This window comes from Perissodus microlepis, chromosome 20 (genome assembly GCF_051167445.1).
Source record: "Perissodus microlepis isolate ML-2025 ecotype Zambia chromosome 20, ASM5116744v1, whole genome shotgun sequence".
Lineage (NCBI taxonomy): Eukaryota > Metazoa > Chordata > Actinopteri > Cichliformes > Cichlidae > Perissodus > Perissodus microlepis.
Genome location: NC_140480.1, coordinates 26,514,921 through 26,538,905, shown reverse-complemented (window position 1 = coordinate 26,538,905; position 23,985 = coordinate 26,514,921). Strand labels below are relative to the sequence as shown.

The 23,985-nt window shown below is 39.1% G+C and overlaps 2 protein-coding genes across 9 annotated transcripts; one reads left to right on the top strand and one right to left on the bottom strand.

The window, feature by feature from the left end:
• The first annotated feature begins 109 nt into the window (after nt 1–109).
• On the top strand, nt 110–3,909 carry tnfrsf9a (tumor necrosis factor receptor superfamily, member 9a). The gene is made up of 7 exons (XM_084918262.1): nt 110–230; nt 809–928; nt 1,052–1,189; nt 1,285–1,357; nt 1,471–1,583; nt 1,666–1,818; nt 1,917–3,909. The coding sequence occupies exons 1-7, from the start codon at nt 110–112 to the stop codon at nt 2,036–2,038; spliced, it is 840 nt and encodes a 279-aa protein (XP_084774388.1). The 3' UTR covers nt 2,039–3,909.
• Nucleotides 3,866–23,985, bottom strand: ccdc187 (coiled-coil domain containing 187). Of its 8 annotated transcripts, XM_084918253.1 has the most exons (14): nt 19,322–20,794; nt 18,673–18,737; nt 16,519–16,581; nt 15,625–15,763; nt 15,349–15,439; nt 14,783–14,815; nt 9,496–9,574; nt 7,660–8,979; nt 7,050–7,171; nt 6,872–6,943; nt 6,654–6,788; nt 6,415–6,509; nt 6,235–6,329; nt 3,866–6,154 (listed from the first exon to the last, which is right to left on the bottom strand). In XM_084918253.1, exons 1-14 carry the CDS (start codon nt 19,507–19,509, stop codon nt 6,006–6,008), a joined length of 2,646 nt encoding a protein of 881 aa, XP_084774379.1. In that variant the 5' UTR covers nt 19,510–20,794; the 3' UTR covers nt 3,866–6,005. The 8 variants fall into 8 exon arrangements, with proteins under 8 accessions (XP_084774379.1, XP_084774382.1, XP_084774385.1 ...); XM_084918256.1 differs by lacking the exons at nt 18,673–18,737; nt 19,322–20,794 and adding exons at nt 23,227–23,322; nt 23,619–23,985 and having other exon boundaries at nt 6,415–6,788; XM_084918259.1 differs by lacking the exons at nt 14,783–14,815; nt 18,673–18,737; nt 19,322–20,794 and adding exons at nt 23,227–23,322; nt 23,619–23,985.

Genomic DNA, 23,985 nt, shown 5'->3' with positions numbered 1-23,985 from the left:
AGCCGAATTAGTGCCGCGTGGAAGAGATACCTGGAATAATTCTTCGATTGGATTAAATCAACTCTCTCCTGGAGTGGCTGTATCATCTTCAAGGCTGGGAAGCTGAAGTATGGCTGTAATCGCCTGGCTGATCGTTCTCTTTTTGGGCATCCAGTGCAGTGTTGGGGAGATGGGCTGCCAGCAATGGACGCTAAAGGGGAGAGATGTTTGCTGTGAGCGCTGTCACCCAGGTAATAAAGAAAAAAAAGATCCAGAATCTTATAAAAGTTTGCAGATAGACTCTACATTTATTTGTTTTTGTACAGCTGTGCAGCTTTTTTGTTTGTTTGTTTTTAACGGCGCTCTTTTGAATTAAACTGCATTTACAGTTTAGCCTACTGTATATTCACGAGTGAGATAAAAGAAGTCTTTTCTTCCACATTATTAAACCCAGCTATTATCTTTGGATGTTGAAAAAAAAAAAAGTGAGAGATTGTTTTCCAACCTTTGAGGAGTTCCTCTGCGGTGGCCACATGCAACCAAAGATAGTTTCAGTGGTTTTTCACCTAATCCACAACAAAGGCAAGGATGATATATCCAATCATTGGGAAATGTCACTGACAGAATTTGTCAGTTTCATTCCTGTACATCCAGTGTAAGAGCAGTAAATATAGTTATTAGAGTTCAAACTTTTCTAGAAACCCCAATCCTATAACTTATGAACCTTAAAAAGGAAATCTTTTGTCATTTATTAAGATGCATTATAGCTTTGATGGAGCCAGTGTCACTGAAATTTATGTGTATTTTACTCCCTTGCTTATTTTTGCAGGAAATCACCTAGTCGAGGAGTGTGGTCGAACCCCAAAAGAACTTTGTACACCCTGTGAGCCCGGGACCTATACAGTGCACCCTAAAAGATACAGGTGTTACCCTTGTACACAGTGTGTAGGTATGTTGGTGCATTAATTAAGTCACAACCATATAAAAGCATTTCATCAGCAGTGTATTAAATTCTGGGCTAATATAGAAATCTGTAGTACTACAAGAGCTTTTAATCTTTTTGTATGTTTAGGTGCTCAGGTCCTTCTACAAGCCTGCACTGCCACAACTGATACCAAGTGTGGCTGTAGAGAAGGACTTACTTGTGGTGATGAAAGTTGTTCCTTCTGTGTGAAGACGTGTGAAAAAGGCTTTGAACCTACAGTTAATCGTAAGTAAAAGTACAAATAATAAGCTTTTAACTTTAGCCCAGACACTACACATGTTGGGTTAAATGGCAAATAAACTCACTGACTTTCTCCACAGGTGACTGCAGAAAATGTCCAAATGGAACTTTTAATGACAAAGTTCACCAGAAGTGCAAACCCTGGAGTACCAAGTAAGATAATACCCTTTACTAAACACCACCATGTTTTACTGTTGCTGTAATAAAACACTTGATAAATCCCAGAAAAGTCACAGGGAATCTTTTGTCACGCTTGTTTCTCCCAGGTGCTCCAATCCAAAGGAGCAGATTGTGTTCAAAGGAGATGCATTAAATGACATTAAGTGTGTTCCAGTTATACCTGAGGCAACACGTGGCCAAGAAGTTAAACCTGACTCTGGTAAGTCATGATTCTTTTTCCTCTTATCATACTGCTTCAGTTCTGATCTAAAGTTGACTATAACAGTGCTGTTTTGAAACAGATGCTCAAGACCCGATATGGCCACTGTTTGTTATCATTGGCATACTTGTCTTGTTCCCCGTCACCATCATCATTATCGTGGCTGTGAAAAACCTCCAGAAAAGAAAGAAGACAAAAAAGAGAATTCATGAAAAAATCATTGTAAATCCTACAGGTAATTTCTCTTGCATTTCATGATTTGGTAATATATCACCTGAATCATAGAGATTAACTATTTTAATTTCTTACTTTTTCCCTCTTTTTCTCCTTCAGATGATCCCAGGACATTAATTGCAATAGAGTGCAGTTTCCATGAGGCTCAGCAGGAACAGGGCAGCACTTGCAGCTCAGAGTCACTGGACTCTAAGGACTCTTCAGAGCAGCTGATTGCATGAATGGAATGACCTGGGCTAGAAAGCCGCATGGAAGTAGCCTTTTCCTTTAAGGAAACAGGATTTTACAGCTAAAATGGGATTCTTCTTTCTTCATACTGAGCCACTTTTTGCTTTGTTTTTTTTTTTAAAAAATATGTCTTTGTTATACCAAGTTGCTTAGGCCAGCTGTCTTTATTTTAGAACAGCATAAGCTACTGTGTAAAAAGGCCTAAGAGGTCAAAACAAACTGTAACATCTTGCCCAGTTTTAACAACTGGATACAGTTTCAGTGATCCTTCAATAACACAGTCAGTTGAAACAAGAGGAAGGGGAATTCTGAGAGGGGAAAGAAGAAAGTGGACTTAACAATAGGTTATTCACCATGTAAATTCTAACAGCAGGCTGGTTTTTTGCCATCTTGAAATGTGAACGCAGTCATGAAATAACAATGAGCAAAAGCTAGCCTTTTTACCCTTACGTTTTTAACTGCGTTCAAAGTTCAGTCTACTTGCCCCAGTACACTGTAAAACAGCTGTAGTCAGTAAGAGTATGATAGAGAATCATTAATCTGGTATTTGCACGCCTGAGTGGTAAAACTGCCAAGTATTGCTCAGTTTGAAAATACGATGTGGGTGAGTGCGCAAGTGGGCGTAACAGATTGATTTTAGTCATATTACTTTCTGAGCCTTTATATTACCTCCCAGTAGTATGGTTTTACATATGCTCAAAGCCTCAACATAACATAGCAACCTACCTGCTGTTTATGGCTGTTTTGTTGTTTTAATTGTTTTATCTGTTGGTCATTTACAGTTTGTCTTTTTTTTTTATATAATTATTATTTGTTAAATTGTGAAAATAGGTAGCTAGACTCATTATTGCATGTAGCCTCTTCCACTCCACTGAACTTTACCAGGAACTATATGGACTTTCCAACTGTTGCTTAACTGGTCAAAAAAGTCCAGTGAAGGGACTTCCCTATTTTAAGTAGATAAAGCTACGATTCAAGCTGAAGCACTAGGGAGACCTATTAGTGAAATACTGAGTGTACAGAATGGTTCACAAATGAAAGGTAAAAATTGTTCAGCTGTGACAATCACTGAGCATGTTAAGGCACGCTGTATGACTAAGTGTTTATCAGATCAAGTATGCGTTTAACAGGTCAGAATAAAAACAAAAATGAAATGCTCAAAAGCTTAGTAACACAATTGCGAAAATCTTTCAGTATTCCTCACGAGTGCCACATGGGAAATCCACCAATTATCGCTGTAACTCTTGAATGTCTTGGGAAATCCTGTGAACAAATATGCTTGACTAATGTAAATGACATGCAAGCTAAACCCAGGGGACAAGCGGAAACCCCCCAGAGAGAGTCTTGTAGAGTGCGTTACTTTTATTTTCTTCTAGAACAGCAGAGTGGGCAGCAAGATTAGACCAAACGGTTTTGTTTTTTTTAATTCTATTGCTCCCCTGGTCTGTAAAAGGCGAGTGTTTCTTCATGGAATATTTGAGAAATAAACTGTGTGGGCTTTGCCTGAAAACGTTTACCCACGCCTATAGTAATAGAGCAGCGTATGAGTCACCTCTCCAGCAAAGAAAAATCAGTTAAAGACTTCAAAGTTCACAGGTGGCACAGTGAAAAAGTGTTAACATTACAGTACAGTCATACAGTGACATTTTAATACGACTGCAGCACTTTATTATACCTGCTGAATATTACCTGATGAATGTCATGTACTTTTGGTTTGAATGTATAATTTTGTCTCACGGTGGTTTCCTATAAAATGTCTTCAGCTGTCTATAGTACTGTATAAAACTGATTATATGTATTTTTACACTGTACTTACATCACATTTTTGAACACGCAATAAAGATTGTATTTATTATGTACAGAATAGTTGCAGTCATGGTGTCGTATTTCAGTTGTGTAAAGAAAAGAGTTTAAATGTGGCAGCAAGAACAACATACACAAAACAAAAAGAGAGACCAATAAATAGTAATACATGCATCAAAATTATTTCCAGTCACTTCTGTTAGATTCCTGTTTGGCATTAGGAATAGTGTTAAAGTGACCTGGTAAAACATGCAAGTGTCTTAGTTCAGAGTCTGTCTTTGGTGTTGGATTTCAGAGATTGCGAAATGTAGTTGTAAGCTCCAAAAGGTAATAGTAGCAGCTAAGCTTCATGTAGCTATAGCATAGAGCTATAGTTTTATTTATTCCATGAGCTGTCAGCAAGAGTATAATGAACTTCCTCGTTTGAGTGGGAAATAATTACATTTAATTTTGACTTCTTTCACTACCACTATGTTAATGTGATCCAGTTTTACAACTTCTGGGATTTCCATCTATAAAAAGTAAACAAAGTTAGTTTGATTGTCGTTGGATAACAGCAAACATGACAAGAACTGCTTTGAAACAAGATTACTTTGTCACTATTTCTTTGTAAAGATTAACGTTCACATGCTTCTGGAGATTCCCCCAAGAAATAGAGTGGAGGAAATAATTATTTGATCCCCTGCTGAATTTGTACATTTACTCACTTAAGAGGAAATTAACAGTCTCTAATTTTTATGGTAGCTTCATTTTAATGGAGAGCGACAGAATCTCAACCAAAAATACAGAGGATCGGTTGATCCTCTACAACCAATCCAGAATTCTGGCTCCCACAGATTGCCTATATCCACGCACATACAGGCAATTACAATCCGTCAATCAATTACAGATACTGGCAATCTGATGTGTATAAAGCAAACCTGTCCACAGAATCAATTTCAAAGTTTTCACCACCATGGACAAGACCAAAGAGCTGTCAGAGGAAGTTACTGACTAGACTGTAGACCTAACACAAGGCTGGAATGGACTACAAGACTATCAGCAAGAAGCTTAGTGAGAAGGTAAAAACAGTTGTGCGACTATTCAGAAGTGAAATAAAATGACATGGGAGAAAGCACTACGGTCAGATGAAGCCAAAATCAAATTCTTTGGCATCAACTTGACCTGCTGTGTTTGGAGGTAAAGAAACTGAGTGTGATCCAAAGAACACCATACTTACAACAAGTATGGAGGTGTAAATATTATGCTTTGGGGCTGTTTTCCTGCTAAAAGTACAGACAACTTGACTGCAATAACAGGGAAATGGACAGGGCCAAGTACTGTGAAGGTTTTGGATGAGAACCTCTTTCCCTCAGCCAGAACACTGAAGAGGGGTTGTGAATGGATCTACCAATTTGACAAGCACTCAAAACATATCGCCAAGGCAACAAAGGGGTGGTTAAAGAAGAAGCATATTAAGGTCATGGAGTGGCCTAACAAGTCTCCAGACCTCAATCCAATCTGTGGAGGGAACTGAAGCTTCAAGTTGCAAAGCATTTTATAACTTTTATATAATGTGTTTTTTTCTGGATTTCTGTTAATATTTTGTCTCATTCCATTAAAATAAAATTACCATAAAATTATTAACTGTTCATATCTTCATAAGTGAGCAAACTTACAAATTCACCATGGGTTCAAATAATTATTTTACCCACATTATACCTAGTTTAGACATCATTTCTTTAGGGATTATTAAAGTATTCTGATTCTGATTTAGACAATGGGATGAAGTTACATACTAGGTGGCAGAACATAGAAGTCTACTTGGATGGTTTAGTGTATTTGTAATGTAAATAAAGTGTAGGCACAACTTGGGGAGGACTGAGAGATCCAGCTGACAGTATACTGGTTAACTACATATAAAATACAATAACAAACCCAACATTTCCCTTTAGCATTTATAAAAGCCATGATTTTAAAATGTTGTCTTTACTCACTTAATCGAGAATCTAAAAAGTCTCCTTATTCCACTGCTCTAAAAAAAAGTGCTAGTAGGGGCAGCTGAGTGAATGCTATCCGTGTAACCCTAAAGTAATAAGCAATGAGAACTCTAGCTGAACTGATTAAGTGCTATAAAAGAAACGGTGTATGGCCTACAGCAGAACGCAGTGTTGGAGATCACTGTTGCTTGCAGTTCTCCTTCTTCTCTTTGGATTTACTTCGTCCTGATTTGTCTGTTTGACGCTTTGTTGGCGGAATAAATGTAGGCTCCTCAAGCATTTCATTTAGACCTGACTGTGGCACAGGAAGGGGCTGAGTAGCTGGACCTACAATGGAGGAAAAGGAACTGTCAAGTTATTGTTTCAACAGTTTCAACAGTGGTTTTATTTCAGTTCAGTTCAAATACCCATTTGTCCCATTTGGAGGCTCATTGTGCCTTGCCTCCTCGCCTGGAAGGTTGGATCCAATTCCTCTGCAATGTTTCTAATCTGCTGGGCTGATCTATAAATGTAGCAGCTGTAAGTCACCATATTTTTTGAAATATCAGACATACAGCATTAATTAAGAGATTTAACTTGTTAATTACGGTGTAGTGGTGATGGGACTTGGCGGAAGGTTCTCTGGAGAGCAGTCCTCAGTCGGGGAAGGAAGGCCCTCTGAGTCAAGTCTCTCTCGTTGGACCTGAAATGAACAAAGAGGTTTCTCAGCTTGTTTAAAAACTCTGCTGGCAGAAACACCCAATAAAGACCTTTCACACATATGCATAACAGGGCTGTGTATATGTTTGTCTTTGTCTTGAATTCCTAACCACATGTTCAAACAAACCTGTCTCTCTCTTGCAGCTCGTCTGTCATGATGATTTATCATCGCCCTATGCTCACGCCAAGACTCAGGCCCTTCCAGCTCACGAGATCTACGCTTTGATTTAATTTCTTGTTTCTGCATGAATCGTGCAATTTCCTACACAAAAAAAGGCATGATCTTACTAATCAGTTGGATGTTAAATAAACGGATACTGATGACATGTCAGTTTATCATTCCACCTCATCCTGTGCCACTTGTGCTACTCTGAAGTCCCTGTCTGGATAAGGACAACGTTGAGATGGCTGAGAGTTCTGTGAGGAAACAGAAAGTAAATGTTCAGATCAACAAACCAAACTTCTGTTTTTCTGCTAACCTTCTAAACTACAGTGTTTCATGTTAAATTCTTGGATCAGTTACCCTCCTAAACAGCTTTTCCTCTTCCTCCTGTAGCTTGAGGGCCAGTTCTTCATCTTCTAAAACCTGCTGCAGCTCCCCCAGGCTCAGATTAGTTTCACTCAGCTCTGGTTGAAGTGGTGCTCCTAAAGATGAAGTTTGACAGTTTCAAATTCACAGAAAATTGAGCAACTGTGATGATGATGAGCACATGATTTGTTAAAAAAAAACATCACCCATTAATCATTCAAGCTTACCGAAAGAGTCTGGGAAAGGTTATCTACAATGACATTTGAAATGACAGCACAAGGTGAAAAGATGCAAAATGAAAGCAACTCCCTGGAATTAATTATCTTACAACCCTCAAGATGAAAAGAAAAAAAAAAAGAATTAGAAGAAGAAAAAGTAGAGAATTAAAGTACAAAGCAAAGACTATTTTAGACCACTGATTTTGTAGATATGAAACAGGGAAACGTCCCACTTCAGTAAGGAATCAAGACACCACTAAAGCCCAACTCCAGATAAGGGGATGATTAAGGGAAGATGAGAGGAGCAGATGTACACAGAGAGGGACAGCACCATGCTGGAAGCTTTCCCTCTGCAGATTAGAGTTGGCTGCAGGTCTAAGTGTTACCTGCTGCTGTGCGCCTTGACCTATCCCTGGTTGAAGCCCTGCTGCTGGTGCTGAGACTTTGGCTACGCCCTGGGGCTCTTCGGCGGGGTACATTTACTCTCCTCTCCACGTCTTGCTCCTCCTCTGAGCTTAAGCTTTCTTCTGCGGTCCTGTGTAAATGCCTCCGCTCGCTTGCTGCCCTCCTGACTCTGTAATTATTTACATTCCTCTCTCCCCTCTCATCATTGTTACTCCACCTTCTACTGCCTTGTCTTTCTCTTTTAGCAAGGTCTGAGTCTCTTCTCCTAATCTCATAAATCTCTCCATTATCATGATGCCTGTCTCGGTCTTCTCTGTGATCTCTCCCACTGTTCTCTCGGTATGACAATCTCTTTCTCTCCCTAATATCTCCATGGAAACTGTGCCTCGTGGAAGCAGCTCTGTGGAAGGCTCTCTGATGTGGTTGGGAGTCGCCGCAGGAGACCTCACTCCCATGAAACACCTGGCTGTCTCTGCTTTGAGGCCTTATTTGCAGTGGCGCCCCATTGCCACCAAGCTTCACAGGCACACCCCTCTCTTTGAGGACACGGGCCAGCATCTTCCACACTTGGCTGCTTTCACTCTGCTCCCTGCGAGAGCTCCTCTTATCATCTCGAAAACGGACGTGTTTGTCAGGGCTGTCCTTGTAGCTCCAGGTCTTTGCAAAGTCTCTGTTGCTGTGTCTATCCCTGTCATGCAGCCGAACAGATTCACTGTGACTGCGTCGCTTTTCTCTAAACTCGACGAACTGAGAGCCTGTATCCTGACCTCTGATATCATACTCATCTCTGTACTTCCTCTCTTTATCCTGATTCCTAGGCCTCCTTTCATTCAGATCACCATTTTCATAAAAGTCCTCGTCCCACTCTTCTCTCTCCTCCCTGAACTCGTCTGAGAATGTTCTACGAGAGTAAACTCTTCTGTAATTTCTCTCTTGTGGCTGATGTAAAGATGCCCGCTGTCGAGCAGGTGCAGTGTTGAATCTTTCATTCAGCCTCTGGGACCAAACAGAGAGCTGTTCAGAGAAAACTGTGTCCGAGTCATCTGAATTTTCACTCAAAGGCTCTCTCAATTCACTCCTAATTTGCCTAATGGAATTGGGGTGTCCTTGATTTGACCATGAAGTTGTATTTTTCTGAGCTGCTAACCCCCTTGGGGAGTTAGTCTGAGGCCCAGTTATGTCTGAGTGAGAAGTAGAGGATCGCCACCTGGTGGTGGTTCTAGGGTACTGCTCCTCCCCCTGGCAAACGCTGTTGTGTGTGTGCTGTTGTAGGGATAGCAGTGCAGGGTCACTCGTGCTGCCTTTGGTATTGCCAAACATGCAAACAAAAAAGGGTGGGTGGGTGAGTCTGTTAGTGATTATTATTAATGATGAGGTAACACAGCAATACAAACAGCTGCATCTACAATTAGTATAAATGGATGAAATATAACTGACATATTTCCATGCATTTACATACAAGAATGAGCCCTGCAAATGCTGAAAATGTAATTCCATGCGTTAAAGACAATATCAAAACAAACATGAGAGCAAGTTAGAACAAAAAAACATGAAGATATTCATGAACAAATGAGCAACTTTTTTGTTCATGGCCTTGTAGTATCTGTGGTGAGTGATTTAAATACAGCTGCAGTAATGATCACAAGCAGAGCCAAGAACGTTTAGTAAGAAGCTAAATAATGCCAGGTTGTGTCCTATGGAAGTATAACAAAGCCTTCTGCAAACCACTAAAAATATCCCAAAACCTCAAAACATTTTATTTAAACAATGTGAAAATTTCTAAATAACCTTCATAACTATATACAATAAAGCTTTACCTTCACTATGGCTCCCTGACCCTCTACTTCGTCTCCTGATACTCTCCTCTTCCTCCTCTTGCAACCGTTTGGCAATTTCCTGTGGAAACAAGGCCAGTGTGTACACAAATATGACTTTCAGCAGATAAAATGATCTCTTCCATCAAATAAGCACTTAATCAAAGATATCTTTCTATTTTCCAGTATAGTTTTCAACAAGATTCACCAACAACATGTAAGGCATTTCTATAAAATAATGTGAAGAATGACAGAATCTTTTAGTGTATGACATAGTAAAAAAAACAAACAAACAAGAGCAAATAAAAGACTAAATTATAAAACAAAAAACAAAAAAATTGAGCTTCCCCGATTAAAAGAATGACACTATAAATGGCCGGGTTACACTGATGTGGAACTATGAGTCGACATAACTGCAAGAATGAGGCTCCACGTACATTGTACCCTTTTCCACCAACAGAGGGCAATGTAACATAGATAAAATCAACAGCTGCAACTTGACAATGAAGGAAAATCTTATCCATGAATTAATATATCCCATATGGATGATTTTGCTTTTGTTCATAATGTAGCAGAGAGCTGTCTTGGGCTCCAGATATTCCTTTGTCGGTTTAAACCTCACACCACTCTTTAGATTTGCTTTCATTGGTGAGGTAACAACCAAAATGGACCACAACCTTAGACCACATTTTTACATGAAGACAGGAATCTTTCTACATTGGACATGCAAAGTGATGTTGGGGGATTTGATACTGCTGTGAGGTGATGTGACATCTTAATAGTGGTCATTTAACGAATTCTGTTCTGGGTGGCCAGTGACACCACAGGATTTAGAACTCTGATTGACTGAATAGAACCTGTAAGAAAAAATTAAGAAAAAGTAAACTTTTACAGCAGAAGCAGATCAATGCCACTGCTCCACTTGAAGTAACACTGTCACAGGGGATTGTCTGGTCTTACCAGAGCAGCTTTGTGTCTCTACGGTCCAGCTTCAATGTATCTCAGTGCTACTTTTCTGTGCTACCAATAAATCATCAAAATTCAACCAGTGAATTCTATGAGATTTCCCTCTGTGGGCAGCATTTACAACATAAATCATAAGCAAAAGCAAGCACAGCTGCTTTTGCCTTGCAATCAGGACATTTGTGTAAGCCACTTTGCCAGCATCAGCAGACAATCAGCAGCTTGCCATGGCAGGTTAGGCGTGCAGTGCCACAGGGATCTGGCATTTAAAAGTGCACAGCCTGATGCCTTCTGTTCCTTAATTAAAGACACGATCTACAGGGAGGCAAATATTTAATCAACACCTCTGATCTCCCCGTCATTATGGAAGGTAAGCTAACGTGTGCGCTAATAGTTCATCATTTGATCCCCACGTCAACACTCATAAAAAGAAAATACTGCAGAGCCAAAACAGTAAACTAGGGTTTACATTTAATGTAAAGTGTAAACCACAGAGTTCAAACCCAACCCCTTTACTAATGATCAAGGAATTTTATAGCCCTCTATGACCTCACACCCTCCAAACAAGGAGCTTTTGTACACAGCCTTCTCCAAAAAGGAAACTGCCATGTAGAGAAAATATTTTGCTGTAGTAGCCATGTGAAACAGACAACCAGGCCAGCTGGAGAGTTTTCATGGCTGAGTCGATGACTTTTTCCAGCACAATAGACTTCTCGTTTCTCAGCGACACCATTCATGTTATTCAAAGAATCAGATGAATTTCTTTTTGGTAAAGCAAGTTATACAAAATGCATCAAGACAGCATCATTGAGGGGGGCAGGATTTGCCTTGTGTATGAACATTCAAACACCGTGGGAGTGGTGATTGATGAGAACCATCTGGTTGGACAACCATGTTTTGGCTGCAAGATGAATTGTTTTTGTATTTACAGCTCTGTAGAGGTTCACTTCCATACCATAAACAGGAGATAGATACATGTAAAAACAGCTATCCGAGCATTATATTTATATTGCAAACTTGGATTTGGAACCAGATGGTCATGCTCATGTTTGCTTATATTAAAACTAGATGTACAGCACTGTGTAAGCATCTTGAGCCACGGCTGATTTCTTTTATAGCTTGTGTCTAAGGAGACAAACTTCACACGAGCAATTTCAGAGGAATGTTTTTTGTTTGTTAAGCCATTTAACATTTACTTGTAAATCACTGAAGCATGAAAAAGAGACCAAAGTGAAGGGAGGAATAAAGAGCTTATTTTAATTTGAATCTTTAGGCACTTTGTTACTAGCAGCCTGTCACAAAAACACATCAACTGTTACCATTTTGTTAGCATAATAAAAAAAATGTCAAAGATAACAAAGTTTGACAGCATAAAATAATATTTTTGTACTGATTACCAAGGGCAAGGAGTATCTTGGGATGGTGTGCAAAGTGTCCTTAAAAAAACACACTGAGAAAACTAAAGTGGAGACAAGAGAAGTTACACATCTGCTACTTTGATCTGAAAAGCTGAAAGACATGTCTTCAAGAAATAGGGAAAAAAAAAATCCAGCAAAGACCTGACGCATGACTTTGATGCATGGCCCTTCAGTTGATCCGTGTACTGTTCACTGAGGCCACCTAGAAATGGTCTCAGTGGAAGCGTGGCTGTCAAAAAGCCATTCATAAAGAAAGGGAAAAGGCTTAAGAATGCCAAATTACACAAGAACTACACTAAAATAAAATGAGTGGCAGGAAGTCCTATGGAGAGATTAACCAAATCTTAATATTTTGGTTCTACAGGAGATCAGGACAGAAGGATAACAGTGAGTGTCTACAGTGTCTAAAACACAGTGGATGCGCTGTCATGGTTAGAGTTTTGATGTAATTATGAATGCAGAAAATTACTGTCCGTTTTTGATCCAGCATGCAACACCATCTGGAAAGCATCTGATTGGGAATAGCTTTATTTATTTTTTTAAATCATGACACTGATGCCAATCGCAGTGCATAAAAGCATAGCTAGATTGAAAATAATAGCATCTCAGAACCCAGATCTCAACATTATTAAAACATTGTGGCAGAAAACGGAACAACAGGAAGCCAACATCCAAAGAAGGGCTTTTAATGTCCTTCAATGGAGAACTATTCCTGAAGACTACTTACAGAAATTACAAGAAAGCTCGCCTAAGAGAGTTAAGGATGTGTTGAAGAAAAGGTGGTCATACCAAAAACTGACTTTTAAGTTTCTTAAAACTGCACAAAATCTGTTTTTGCCTTATACACTGCATTTCAAAAATATGCTTGCACATGTTAAATTGCAGCATCTATTTCCCAGCAAAATGTAAAAAAATGAGGGACGGGTCGAGCCTTTTGCATAATAGTGTATTTTATGAACAGATACACCTTGTACATCTTTGAGGCTATACTCAGGTCAAATAGTGATTCGGCTAAATGATAATGTCATCATGCTATCGAGTTCACATCAACACGTCACAATATACATAATTTGTTAAACTAATAAGCACTAAAAGCAAAGTGCAGCTATGGATAATAGACATGGCACTAGTTTTGCAAATATCAGTTGATAAACTAAGGAACTGAACCTGATCATAGCATTAGTTAGTTGTTAGCTGTTCATTTCATGGCAACACTAACGAATTGATCAGGAGATCGCTCATGTCAGGTTTCTTTTTCCCAAGATCATAAATGTAAGTGCAAAGTTTCATAGCAATACATTTCTGTTGAAATATTTTCAGTCAGAAGTAATATTCCTATACATAGAGCTTGAGTGCTAATGGGGCTAAAACATTCAAGCCATCATTCTGTAATAGAGCTTATTAAAATCTAAATGATCTATTTAGAGATTAAAATATTAAACAACAAAATTGAGAATACGACAGTGTGCAAGTTTTGCATGACTAAATGCGCACATATGAATGCATTCTGGATAAAGCGCTTGCTGGTCCATGTCTGGAGCTAAGCACCGGTGAAACTGCTTGAGCCATCATCGCTTGAACGACTGTGCTAAACAGCTGACCGTGCTTTTAAAGCCCTCTTTTGGAGCAATGGATACACCCGAGGCCCAGAGCAGCACTTTTCTGCCAGTGGGATTCATTATTTACTCAGTTAGTCCTAAGTGTGAGCAGAATGAGCCATATGATACTCCCTGTAACAGGCGCATAATTAAATGATATATAAATACATCCTAAGTGCCATAAATGCCTATGAGTCCCTGTGCTGTGTGTGATTTCACTGACTTTAAAAGGGGAATGCCAGTGGTATTAATTTACCTTTTACCATCACTAAATCCTATAAAAAATTATTTTTCCTTACTTTTCACCTGATTTTTTTCACATTGTTTTGTAAGTTTGTATGCATATCATACAAAAAAAGTAAAAAAATATATTTGTGCTATCCCTTTTAACAAAAGAAAGAAATGCTCATACTTCCAAGGACAGACGGGAAACGAGTATCTCTCCAAGTATTAGTTTGTGCTGAAGGTAAACTTGTTCATACAGTATCCTGTTCTGCTCTGGTTACTGCCAGCAACTTGATGCCCATGGGAAAGGATTTGTTCCTCTTTCAGGAACAAATCCCTCACAATATTTTACTTTGCAAAGTTTGCTGTCAAGGTTTTTTATCTTATTATCAGGGGAACCGTTCAGTTCGGAGTTAATACCATGGAGCTTTTAAATTAAAAATGACAAAAATGAGTGGCTGGTAGAGGAAAACTGATTTTCTACTTTGCACATCTTTCATTCAAGGAGCACGTCTATATCTTCTAGAATAGTCTATAGTGGTTTGAACTTGACTTGACTTTAAAACTATAGATTTGCACAAGAAAGAGATACACATTAAGAAATACATTTAAAATACAAGTGCATGCTCATGCTACTGTATTGTTTGACCTGTGTGCGCTGTGACATTAAAATGATGATATTATAAGGCGTTGAAGGTGCATAAATGCAAAAAAAGGGTAATTTTAGCCTACTGCTGATTGATTACTAGGCAACATGAAGACGACAGATCATGTATAATTCAGCTTTTATGTATATGAATGAGATGTAATTATTTTGAAACTGAAATAACAGAAAACAGGTCCTTTTAGAACATTAACAGGCCGCTGCCAGGTAATATATTATGATGACATCAGGATAAATATAACTGAAAATTTGTGGATATAAATTAGATACTACTGTCATGAAAACTATCATAAAAATGATAAAATACTTTCATAAAGTGTTATAGGGACAGTAATGCTGAAAACAGATTATTTTATCCCCTTGCTAGTTACAACATCACAATATCTGATATAGATAAGAACCTTCATGGGCCTAAGATGTACCTGTGTGCCAAGTTTGGATGCTCTCCTGATCATCTAGGGAGGTGTTGGCGGTCACACACACACAAAAAATGAACATGCAGAAAAACAGAGAGAGATTTTGTATATTATAGTAAGATGAGCTTACCAGCCATGTAGTATTATAACACTAGTACACTTTCCATCAAAGTCAACTGAGCTAAAGATAAGATTTTTTTTAAATCAAATATGTTCAAAGTTACCAAACCTAACAGGTTTCTCCCTATTTGGTTAAATGCATGACAGCTCATGGTTAAGCTCCCCAGTTAACCTAGGCTATAGCGAGCATGGGTGCTAAGGTAAATAACCCATTTAAGGTTATGATAAAGTTCCAATATTTGGGTAAACCCTTTGAGATGTATGCATCATCTCATTTCAAAGGGGTCCAACCAGACTCTTCTTATCTCCATAAAGGTAGATTTATTTTTTTGAATGTTGGGTACTGTAAAAGAAGATTAAATACACATTGCTTTTTAAAAAAAAAAATAATTTATGCACAGGTTGGTAATAAAATGTGCTATGTAAGCAAAGAGATGTGAGTAAAAGCTCACCTCATCATCCAGCTCCCTCCTCTGAGCCTCCTCAGCACATCTCTGGAGTTCTTCCTGAATCACACGGGCGTACTCAAAGTCCTGCTCCTCTCTACAAAGCAGTCGCAGAAGAAAATTACTTCTCATATTTGTGATTTATGGATACAATAATCAACATAACATGCAGCAAAGTAAAAGAAGACACAAATTTGTGCAATAAATTTCCATGCAGTAGCGTAAGGGTTGCATGTAGCACAGTGTGGTTATTGCAGGAGTGTGCTTTGAGGAGTCACCTACAGTTGTCTGGAGGCCTGTCTCTGAAGGGCACTCTGCTGGGCCTGCTGCTCCTCCTCTTCATCCTGCAGCTTCTTGGCTACACGGATGTCATTCTGCACAAGCTGGTTCTTCAGAATGTTGGTGGTATAGTATTGCTCGACTGTAAGTGCAAGGCAGAGAAAAGGGAAGATAGTAAGGTAACGTGCAATGCAAGTATCAAAAGGGACCGTATTTGATCTATTACATATGAATTAATATTTACTATAATGCATTTGAACTTTAAATCTGTTTTCATTTTAAATCATTATGAATGTTTTGATTATCTGAAACATGGTTTGCTGCATGCCAGCTCTTCAGTGATGACACTTTCAAGGAATCTTAAAAATACATACCAAATTGTATGGCTTTTTTTTTTTTACAAAGATGTACAGAGACACCACAGCAGCAACCAAAAAGGCTTTCATGGAAATACATATGTTATGTAGTACAAATACATCTGGTTGTTATATAATCTTTTCTATCTCTTTGTGTCAATTTAATATAAGTTTTTGCAATAAAATCCAATCTAACGCAAACCAATCCAACAGCAATGCCATACGTTTTTACCTTTATAAAGATGGTTTTAGTGCGGTTCTGTTAACAGTTCAGAGAGTTGACAGTTATTGAAAAGTGTTCATAAAATTTTGGTTGCGTAATTAAAATACTCGAGGGAGCTGTTGTTTTGGATTGCATTATTTGGCAAGTCCTTGGCAAGTCTGCAGCATAACACTGTGGTTGTGAATACTTCAGGAAAAGATGAACCCAACATCCAGTGGTGGTTCACTGAGACAGAATGGAGTGCAGCTCACATAATAGAAGTTAGTAGACGCTTGCACAGTATGCAGCTGTCAAATAGCTGCTTAACTTTGTACTTACTCTCCTGCTCTTGCAGGTTGTGTGCCAGTGCTCCATCCTCCAGCACAGCAAAACACTGGCACACTGAAACAATAGACAACAGCAACATTTACAAACAGTTACAAAGTGCTCACAAATGAATGAAGGGGTGGGATACAAGTGTTTAATAAAGTGAGGAGTTCTCAGAGGCTGACGATTATTAAAACAACAGAAAACCGACAGCAGTCAGGAATGGATGTCAATGGCTCCATCGAAAAACAAAAGCTAAGCCTTTGGATGAACTGTGCTGCTTTTGGTCCAACAGTCTGTCCAAAGGGAAACAATAGGATACAAGTGCTGTGTGTTATGATGGATGTTTACACGACACAGACAAAAGCAGAGGAGTGTCCCTTTAAACTGAAAAAAGCAACCATCCACCACTCTGGCATCACTGTTAAATACATGAAAGGATCTTATAAAATGTTTATAGCAGGGTAGCAGCATTTCAGAGAAAGATTCAAGTGCCCAAAATTAGCAGTCACAGACTTTTAGAGCAAAATAGCAGCTCCACCGTCCTGAGCGATGCTCATGTGCTACACGTGTGTGTGAGCAGCTTTTAACAGTAACAGCAGTACAACACACATAGTCATTCGCTCATTGTTAAAAGGATGCTAAGAGATGCCGAGATGCATGCTTTTCTTTCACTTATGTGCTCACTATGCCTACCAAATGAATATGCAAAGTTTAAGAGCAGCTGCCTGCAAACATTTAAGTTATTGCAGATGGTACAAATGTACAGTGTGTCGAATGAAAGCTGTAAGGCTGACATAAATCCAAAGGCTTTAACTACAAGCTTGCTGTATTCCAACTCTGTCTGGTACTCCATATCAAGCCACAAGTCTTTCATATCCTGTGATCCAATAGTCTGGCCACCTGCTGCTAGATATGGCAATAAAACATATCAGTTTCATGTCATTAGTGAACTCTCACCCTTGCACATTTAAAAAAAAAACAATAAAAACTGCAAAGACTAGCACTTTAACATAGACTCAAGAACATAAGAATTATACAATTGTTATTCTAAACTATAAACATATTAAGTGCTTACAGTAGTCCTTAATGAGGCACAGTAGCTTCTTATCTGTGTTTAAAGATCTGTCAAACAAACTCAAACGTTACTCAGGAGAAAATGAACACAGACAGCAGCATTGTGGCTTAGATGTTTCTCCAACTCTTCCATTTCTCCACTCACACAGCTTACAGCGACCCCGCCAAAACCGCTTAGCCACCTAATAGATTTTCATCAGGGAACCCAGAGAGTTGCCTTTTCGTACAATGGAGGCTTCTAAATAGCAAAAGAACGACAGAGGACAGTGTCTAAGAGGAGATTTAGCTCACTGCTGAAAACCTTTCATGCTGAGCCAGAGACTGGGCCAATTAAAAACACCTGTTCTTCTGCTAATCCATCCACTGAGCCCAACACAGCGGGCTGTGTAACGGTTGTGGAGACAATGGCTCCACAAATGTTGCACACATGCTTTCCGTTGTTTAAGATAACCTGATTAGCTTGTGAAAGCTTAAAATTTATACGCAGGCTGTAACACATTTTACATTGATATTGTTGGGGTTTTTTTTTTTATTCTTTTAGCCTTTTTTAGGATATATAGACAGATAATATTTCTAAACTTTCAGGAAAACCTAGTAGTGATATATACTGCTTGGACAATTGGGTACACCAGCATGAGCTTACATACTATTAAAGCTACTCAATTTCTGATGCTTGTAAGTTTTTAGACTGAGAGACACTTCTAATGCTCTTCCTTCTAGCCCTGTGACAGATTGGTAAAGCCTGTACCCAGGCAGCTGTGACCATAAGTTGAATAAGTGGATGGACAGATGTCCAGGAAAATGTTACCTTTAACCACAGCCTCAAAATAAACACATAACTGTCAACACAAAATGATCAATATGAGCGGGTATAAAAAAAAGAATTTGTGCCAGGGCTGTTGTGTTAAATTGCACTGGATTGTTCAGGGGTCAGGTTGCCACTTGCTTGAGGATGCTTATTGGAGAGCAGCATGTTATTATTAAAGGTGTATAGACAAATGAAGTACACATTTACCCAAAAAAAAAAAAAAAAAAAAAAAAAAAAGGTTTTAAATAAAAGGCAGACCAAGATCTCTGAAATGTACTTACTATCTGGAGATGTATTAGATGGTAATACTGATGACGACAACAAATTGGTGGCGTCGACATTCATTCTAATAGGGATATATTAGGATTACAGGACAGCAGGTGAATACAAATATAACATCAGGTGTTTGATCCATTCCAAGCTTGAAGAATGTTTCAAGACATTCATTCATATCTAACTCATACCTATCTAAATATGCATTCCTCTCGCATTTTGTTGAACTTTATCTTGACCACTAACGCCCAATCCTATAATGCTTATAACAATTTTCTTCATTTATACAAAACACAATTGTATCCAAAGTTTTATAAACAATCAAAGGCTCTTCCTTGTTTGAAAATAGGACAATAAAAAAAAAAAAAAAAAAAATAAAAAAAAAACACGACCCAAATGCCTGAAACACTGCTAAAAAAAAATAAATAAAAAAAATACTGCTAAGAAGAAGTCTCTGAGGAGTAGGTTTCAATCTAGAGAGGCTCAATTGTCACAGGCCATGAAAATCACCCAGACAGCACAAAGCCCCAAAGGGAGTCTCTTTACAACACGAACGACCCTACAAGCCTACACTGAGAATTTTACCAAAACAGACATGCATTACCACTTACACCTGTCGCTGAGCTTAAGAGACTATCCGCTAAATGGATCTCTAACCTGCCCTTATGGGTCCAGTCTGCCGGTGAGGAGGGTTTAAGTCGAAGGATTGATTTTATCCGACGGTACAAAATGACAAGTCCAAACAATTTACTCTTCGAATCCAACGAAGAAAGAAGAGCAAAGCGGAAAATGAGGGGAAAATGAAAGAAATGACAGTCTTCTCTGGCATGAGCATGGATGTGCATGTGGGTGTGTCTGCATTGTGGGCGAACTTGTTTTTCCACAGCACTGCTATAGGGGTTGGAAACAGAGATTTCACAATTGTTACTTCTAAACAGGTTTTGTGAAACAAGGTGTGACACACTCAGAGCCACCAATCCCCCCCAAAAAACATATGCTCAGTGTGACTGCAGGCAATCCAACTGTAAGCTTCTTAATGAAGGTCCTTAATAGGGTTGTGTCTGTTTTCTAAGAGGATAGTGAATCAAAGATCCAGCAGGGAAAAAAATTAATGCTACGTTTGAAAAAACAAGGATAAGATCCACTGAGAGTGAGAAAGAGTACAAAGCAAAAACATAATGTAAAAAAAAGAAAAAAAAGAAACAAAAAAAAGCCTGAGTCAGCATCACTGTATAGCACAGAGCTTCCCACTAGTTTGACTTTTGTAATATCCAATTTTTAAGCAAGAACCTACCACGGCTATGACCTTAAAGCCTAGACACTCGTATGGAAAAGTCTGTTTTCCATACATTTAAATGTATTTTTTTCAACTGCAACCTTCACTCATAATACAGAAACACATAGGTGAATGTGTTTTTATTAGCGCACTAACAGCCGATCTTTCAAAACAAAATTATGCAGATCATGTCTATGATCCAGCGCGCAGGAACAGCCGCTCAAACACTCACAGAGATATTTCACTTTCATCTTCACAGCTACTTGGATAGCAGCAGTTGCAAATGCCTGCCAAACAAAGAAACCGGCTAAAGGAGAAATGACAAGGGTTCTATTTTCAGCCAAAATCCCCCACCGACCGCCCACATGCTCTCTCCTCTCGCTCCCTTCCTCTCTGGACTGTTCTGCTCTCCTCCTCACTGCTTTTTCTGCACAAGATTCCACCACGAAGTGCCTGACCATCCCACAGATCTTTGTGTTGTGCTATAAACGCAGCGTACTGGGCCAAATAACTCCTGAACTAGACCAGTTTGTCAGGGAGAACAAAGAGAGGTGAGGGGTATTGGGACTCTGGGTCAGTTGGTGAGAGTGAAATTAGGAATGAGGGGGAGGTGGGGGGAATTCCTCTGGGAGCTGCATTCCCTCAGCACATCAGGCTATATCAGGAGCAGGAGAGGAGGGAAAAAACAGGAACTGATAAGGGGTGCAGTGGAAACAAAGAAAGCTGACTTTGCCAGGGCTCTTAAATGCTGAGGAAAGTGAAGGTGGAAAGGGACAAGGGAAACTTTGGCTCTTAGGAAAAAGGAAGCATATGCATCCACAAAAGAACACAAAGTAAACCATCGCAGAGCTAAAAAGAGAAAATGTCTGTCTGGTAAAAAAAATAATGGATAAAGAAAAAAAATCAGCGACCAGATAGATGATTTACATACTGCAATTGCCTCATTGACAAGTTTATAGGTGCTATTACTGGCTTTGTTTGTGCACTGGCCCCTGCTCAATAAAGCATGAAAATGCTAAGCTGCACAGTGTGCCCTTTGTGTGTGGAAACAAGAGTGGAGTGCTGAATTATCTCCCTTGATAAAAAGACTCGCAGACCTACTTCTATCCCATTCATTAGCTTGGACATGCCAAAGAATGAGTCTTCACTGAGGCGACAGCTTACAAGTTCCTAACCTGTGAATGTTTCCACACATACATGCAAGCAGATAAAAATCAATTTAGCGCTGCATCTTAATAACACCGAGACAATATTGTGGCGTTGCTTAGCTTTTTTCTTTCTGCTCATATTTAATACCCACATTGGCATGTTTAAAATATATTTATGCTTGTATCGTGGTACGCATAGTATCACCATATTCTTGCCAATACACATTCCTGCTTTCCATACATACACGCTTCTCTAACTATACTGAATATGCTAGACAATAAATTCATATTTGTTTAAAACATTTTAAATGTATTGTGCTGAATAATTTTCAATCTATAGCTTAAAATGACTCTGAAGATAAATTCAGATCGGGCTGTTGACCCAGTTCGGATCTTGAGCTTTATATTTGCTATCATATATTACTGTTACTACAAATAAGAATATGCTCAACCGACAATTTATACACTTTGTTACCAGTTTAATAGAATAGAATAGAATAAAATAGAATAGAATAGCCCTTTATTGTCGCTGTACATGCACAACAAAATTGTTGGTGCTCCGCATCGACTGTGCCGGAATAAAAATGAAATAGTGGACAGCAGAAATAAATAGCAAACAAGAGAAATATATACAAAACAAGAGAAAGGCACACATTAGAGAACCAGTTGCAAAGTGCTTGGAAGTACTGCAGAGAAAATACTTGATCTGAATAGAGTAGGTATGGCTTGTTACAGGAATATATCCTACCTCAACAACAATTATAATGCACTGATTTCATTTTTAACTATTTTGCAGAAAGCTGTTTGTAGAAGGGCTGAAATGTATTGTTGTAGACTGACAGCTACAACACAACAAAGACAAACAATGAATAAGCTCAATTTTGTCTCACCATTTATACCAAGCTAAAAAAAACAAGCACATAATTGTGAGTATTTTGCAGAACACCTTCATCTGAGCTGAATTCCCCTTTCTTTCCCATGGATTCACATATCCCGGCTATCTCATTCTTTGCTCTTATCTGCATCCAGTATGCCAGTTCTGTCACTCATGAGATCAATCTCTGTAAAGCAATGCAACATGACCCTTTGTACACAACAACTTTGTACTCCAGCCTTATTTTACCTGGCTTTAGTCTTTCCTGTATGGTTGCTGTCTCAAACTCTACACGGGAAACCAGCTTAATAAACCTAAAGCTGGCTGGACATGTGCATGGACCCTCATCAAGTTTTTTCCAGGCTCAGCCTTTTGGGGGATTGACTGCGCACATAAAAATGACTGGTTCAAATAAAGCTTGGACAAAGAGGCTTTGTTACCTTTTATAATGCTTGCATTTGCTTGTTATTTCTGGCCATGCAATAACCAAAAATGGTTTTGTTTTTAAGATTGGGCAAACTAACCCCTACTTAGAAAATGCTGGTTAAAAATATTTTTGTCCTGGTGATTTTCCTTTGGTGAAAGGCCAGACCAACCTGTTGCAGGGAAAAACCCTGCTCATACTTCAGTTGTTTGAACAGCGTTAATGATGCGCACGTTTCCTTTGTTAGATAGTGATTCATAAAAGATGATCAGTTCTTTTTAGATGCTTAGTACATTTGAACAATTATTAAACTTGATTGAAATATCATCAGATCACTGTGTGTTTATTTTTTTTCTCGTGACTTCATACAAAGCAATTCAATTTGACTGCAATAAACAGACTAGAGTTTTTTAGCTTTCCTAACAGACAATTCGGTGCCAGCTTTATTCCTGTTACCATGCAGCACAGCACTTAAATCTGCACTGTCTGCTGCATCAGCCACAACACACAACAAGACACTTCTTATCCGATGTAGATACAGAGCACTGATTTAAGTTAGTCATAACACAAAAATGAGAGGATACAAAGTGGTCGCTCTCATTCTCTCTCAAACAGAAGGGTAGACAAGTCTGCTCTTAGCTAGAGTGTCAATAAAAACTGTTAATGCGTATGGGCTCCATGTCTGTAGCTCAGTAAGTGCCCATGATCTCTAACCTGCATGTATAGAGGCTAAACACGCACACACAAAAAGCTTTTCTCCAGCACATACCACGAACCACTTTTCTCTTGAACTCTCTATAGCTGCTAAAGTTGGGTCTGTGTGGGAGTGTATAAGCCTACCTTCTTGGACACGTGGAAGGTTGGACTGGTCAATCTCCAGCTCTGCCATCACTGTCCTCCCTGTGCCCTTAAAGCCTCATGGTGATACAGAAGACTCTGGCAACAGAAAGAAATTGTTTCTTAATTAACATACAGTAAAATTAAGAAGCAATGAGTTTCCACGCCAGACAACCATAGTGAACTCGAACCTCAAATAAAACATTTGGTAATAAACATACTGAACAGATATTAACGCACTAATATTCGCCCACAGAGCTGATTACTCACTAACTAGCTGAGATCAATGGCTACCAGGAGCAACGCTACTGTTGCCATTAACTAAAGGTTAGAATGTAATGTAAACATAATTTGAAGGCCACTTGCAGAACAAAGTAAAATAACAGCAGCCCTACCTGTTCCCAGCACGCAGCCGCCCACGCACACACTGCAGTGTTGTGTTTGTACACAGCCTATTCAACAAGTACCAAACATGACAGCGAAGTGTCAACTTTGGAGTCGCTCGCACTTCTCCCTCCCTCTCTCCTTTCCTGTTTCTCTGTCTGTGCTACAAACTATCCAAAATGTCACGAGCGCACTTGACCGTTTCTAACGCCTCTACTTTGGGTGTGAATTTTAAGCGAAAGCGGAGGTACTTGTTCATCACAGAAACAAAGACCCGTAGACTCGTGATGGGAAGCCAGGGCGGACAAACTTAGCCCACAGTCTGTCGCTCCGGCTGCTGCTTCTTCGCAGCTCCTGTTCGGCAACACTGTGGGCGGT

What these genes read in the sequence shown, in the direction of transcription:
- ccdc187 (XM_084918251.1), bottom strand. Translation starts at nt 19,509, where the DNA reads ATGCACATCCATGCTCATGCCAGAGAAGACTGTCATTTCTTTCATTTT. An exon ending in GTCAGGGAGCCATAGTGAAG is followed by an intron (nt 8,980 to 9,495) that starts GTAAAGCTTTAT and finishes GCAATACCAAAG; the next exon opens with GCAGCACGAGTGACCCTGCA. An exon ending in AGTCCCATCACCACTACACC is followed by an intron (nt 6,330 to 6,414) that starts GTAATTAACAAG and finishes CTACATTTATAG; the next exon opens with ATCAGCCCAGCAGATTAGAA.
- tnfrsf9a (XM_084918262.1), top strand. Translation starts at nt 110, where the DNA reads ATGGCTGTAATCGCCTGGCTGATCGTTCTCTTTTTGGGCATCCAGTGC. An exon ending in CTGTGAGCGCTGTCACCCAG is followed by an intron (nt 231 to 808) that starts GTAATAAAGAAA and finishes TTATTTTTGCAG; the next exon opens with GAAATCACCTAGTCGAGGAG. An exon ending in TGCAAACCCTGGAGTACCAA is followed by an intron (nt 1,358 to 1,470) that starts GTAAGATAATAC and finishes TGTTTCTCCCAG; the next exon opens with GTGCTCCAATCCAAAGGAGC.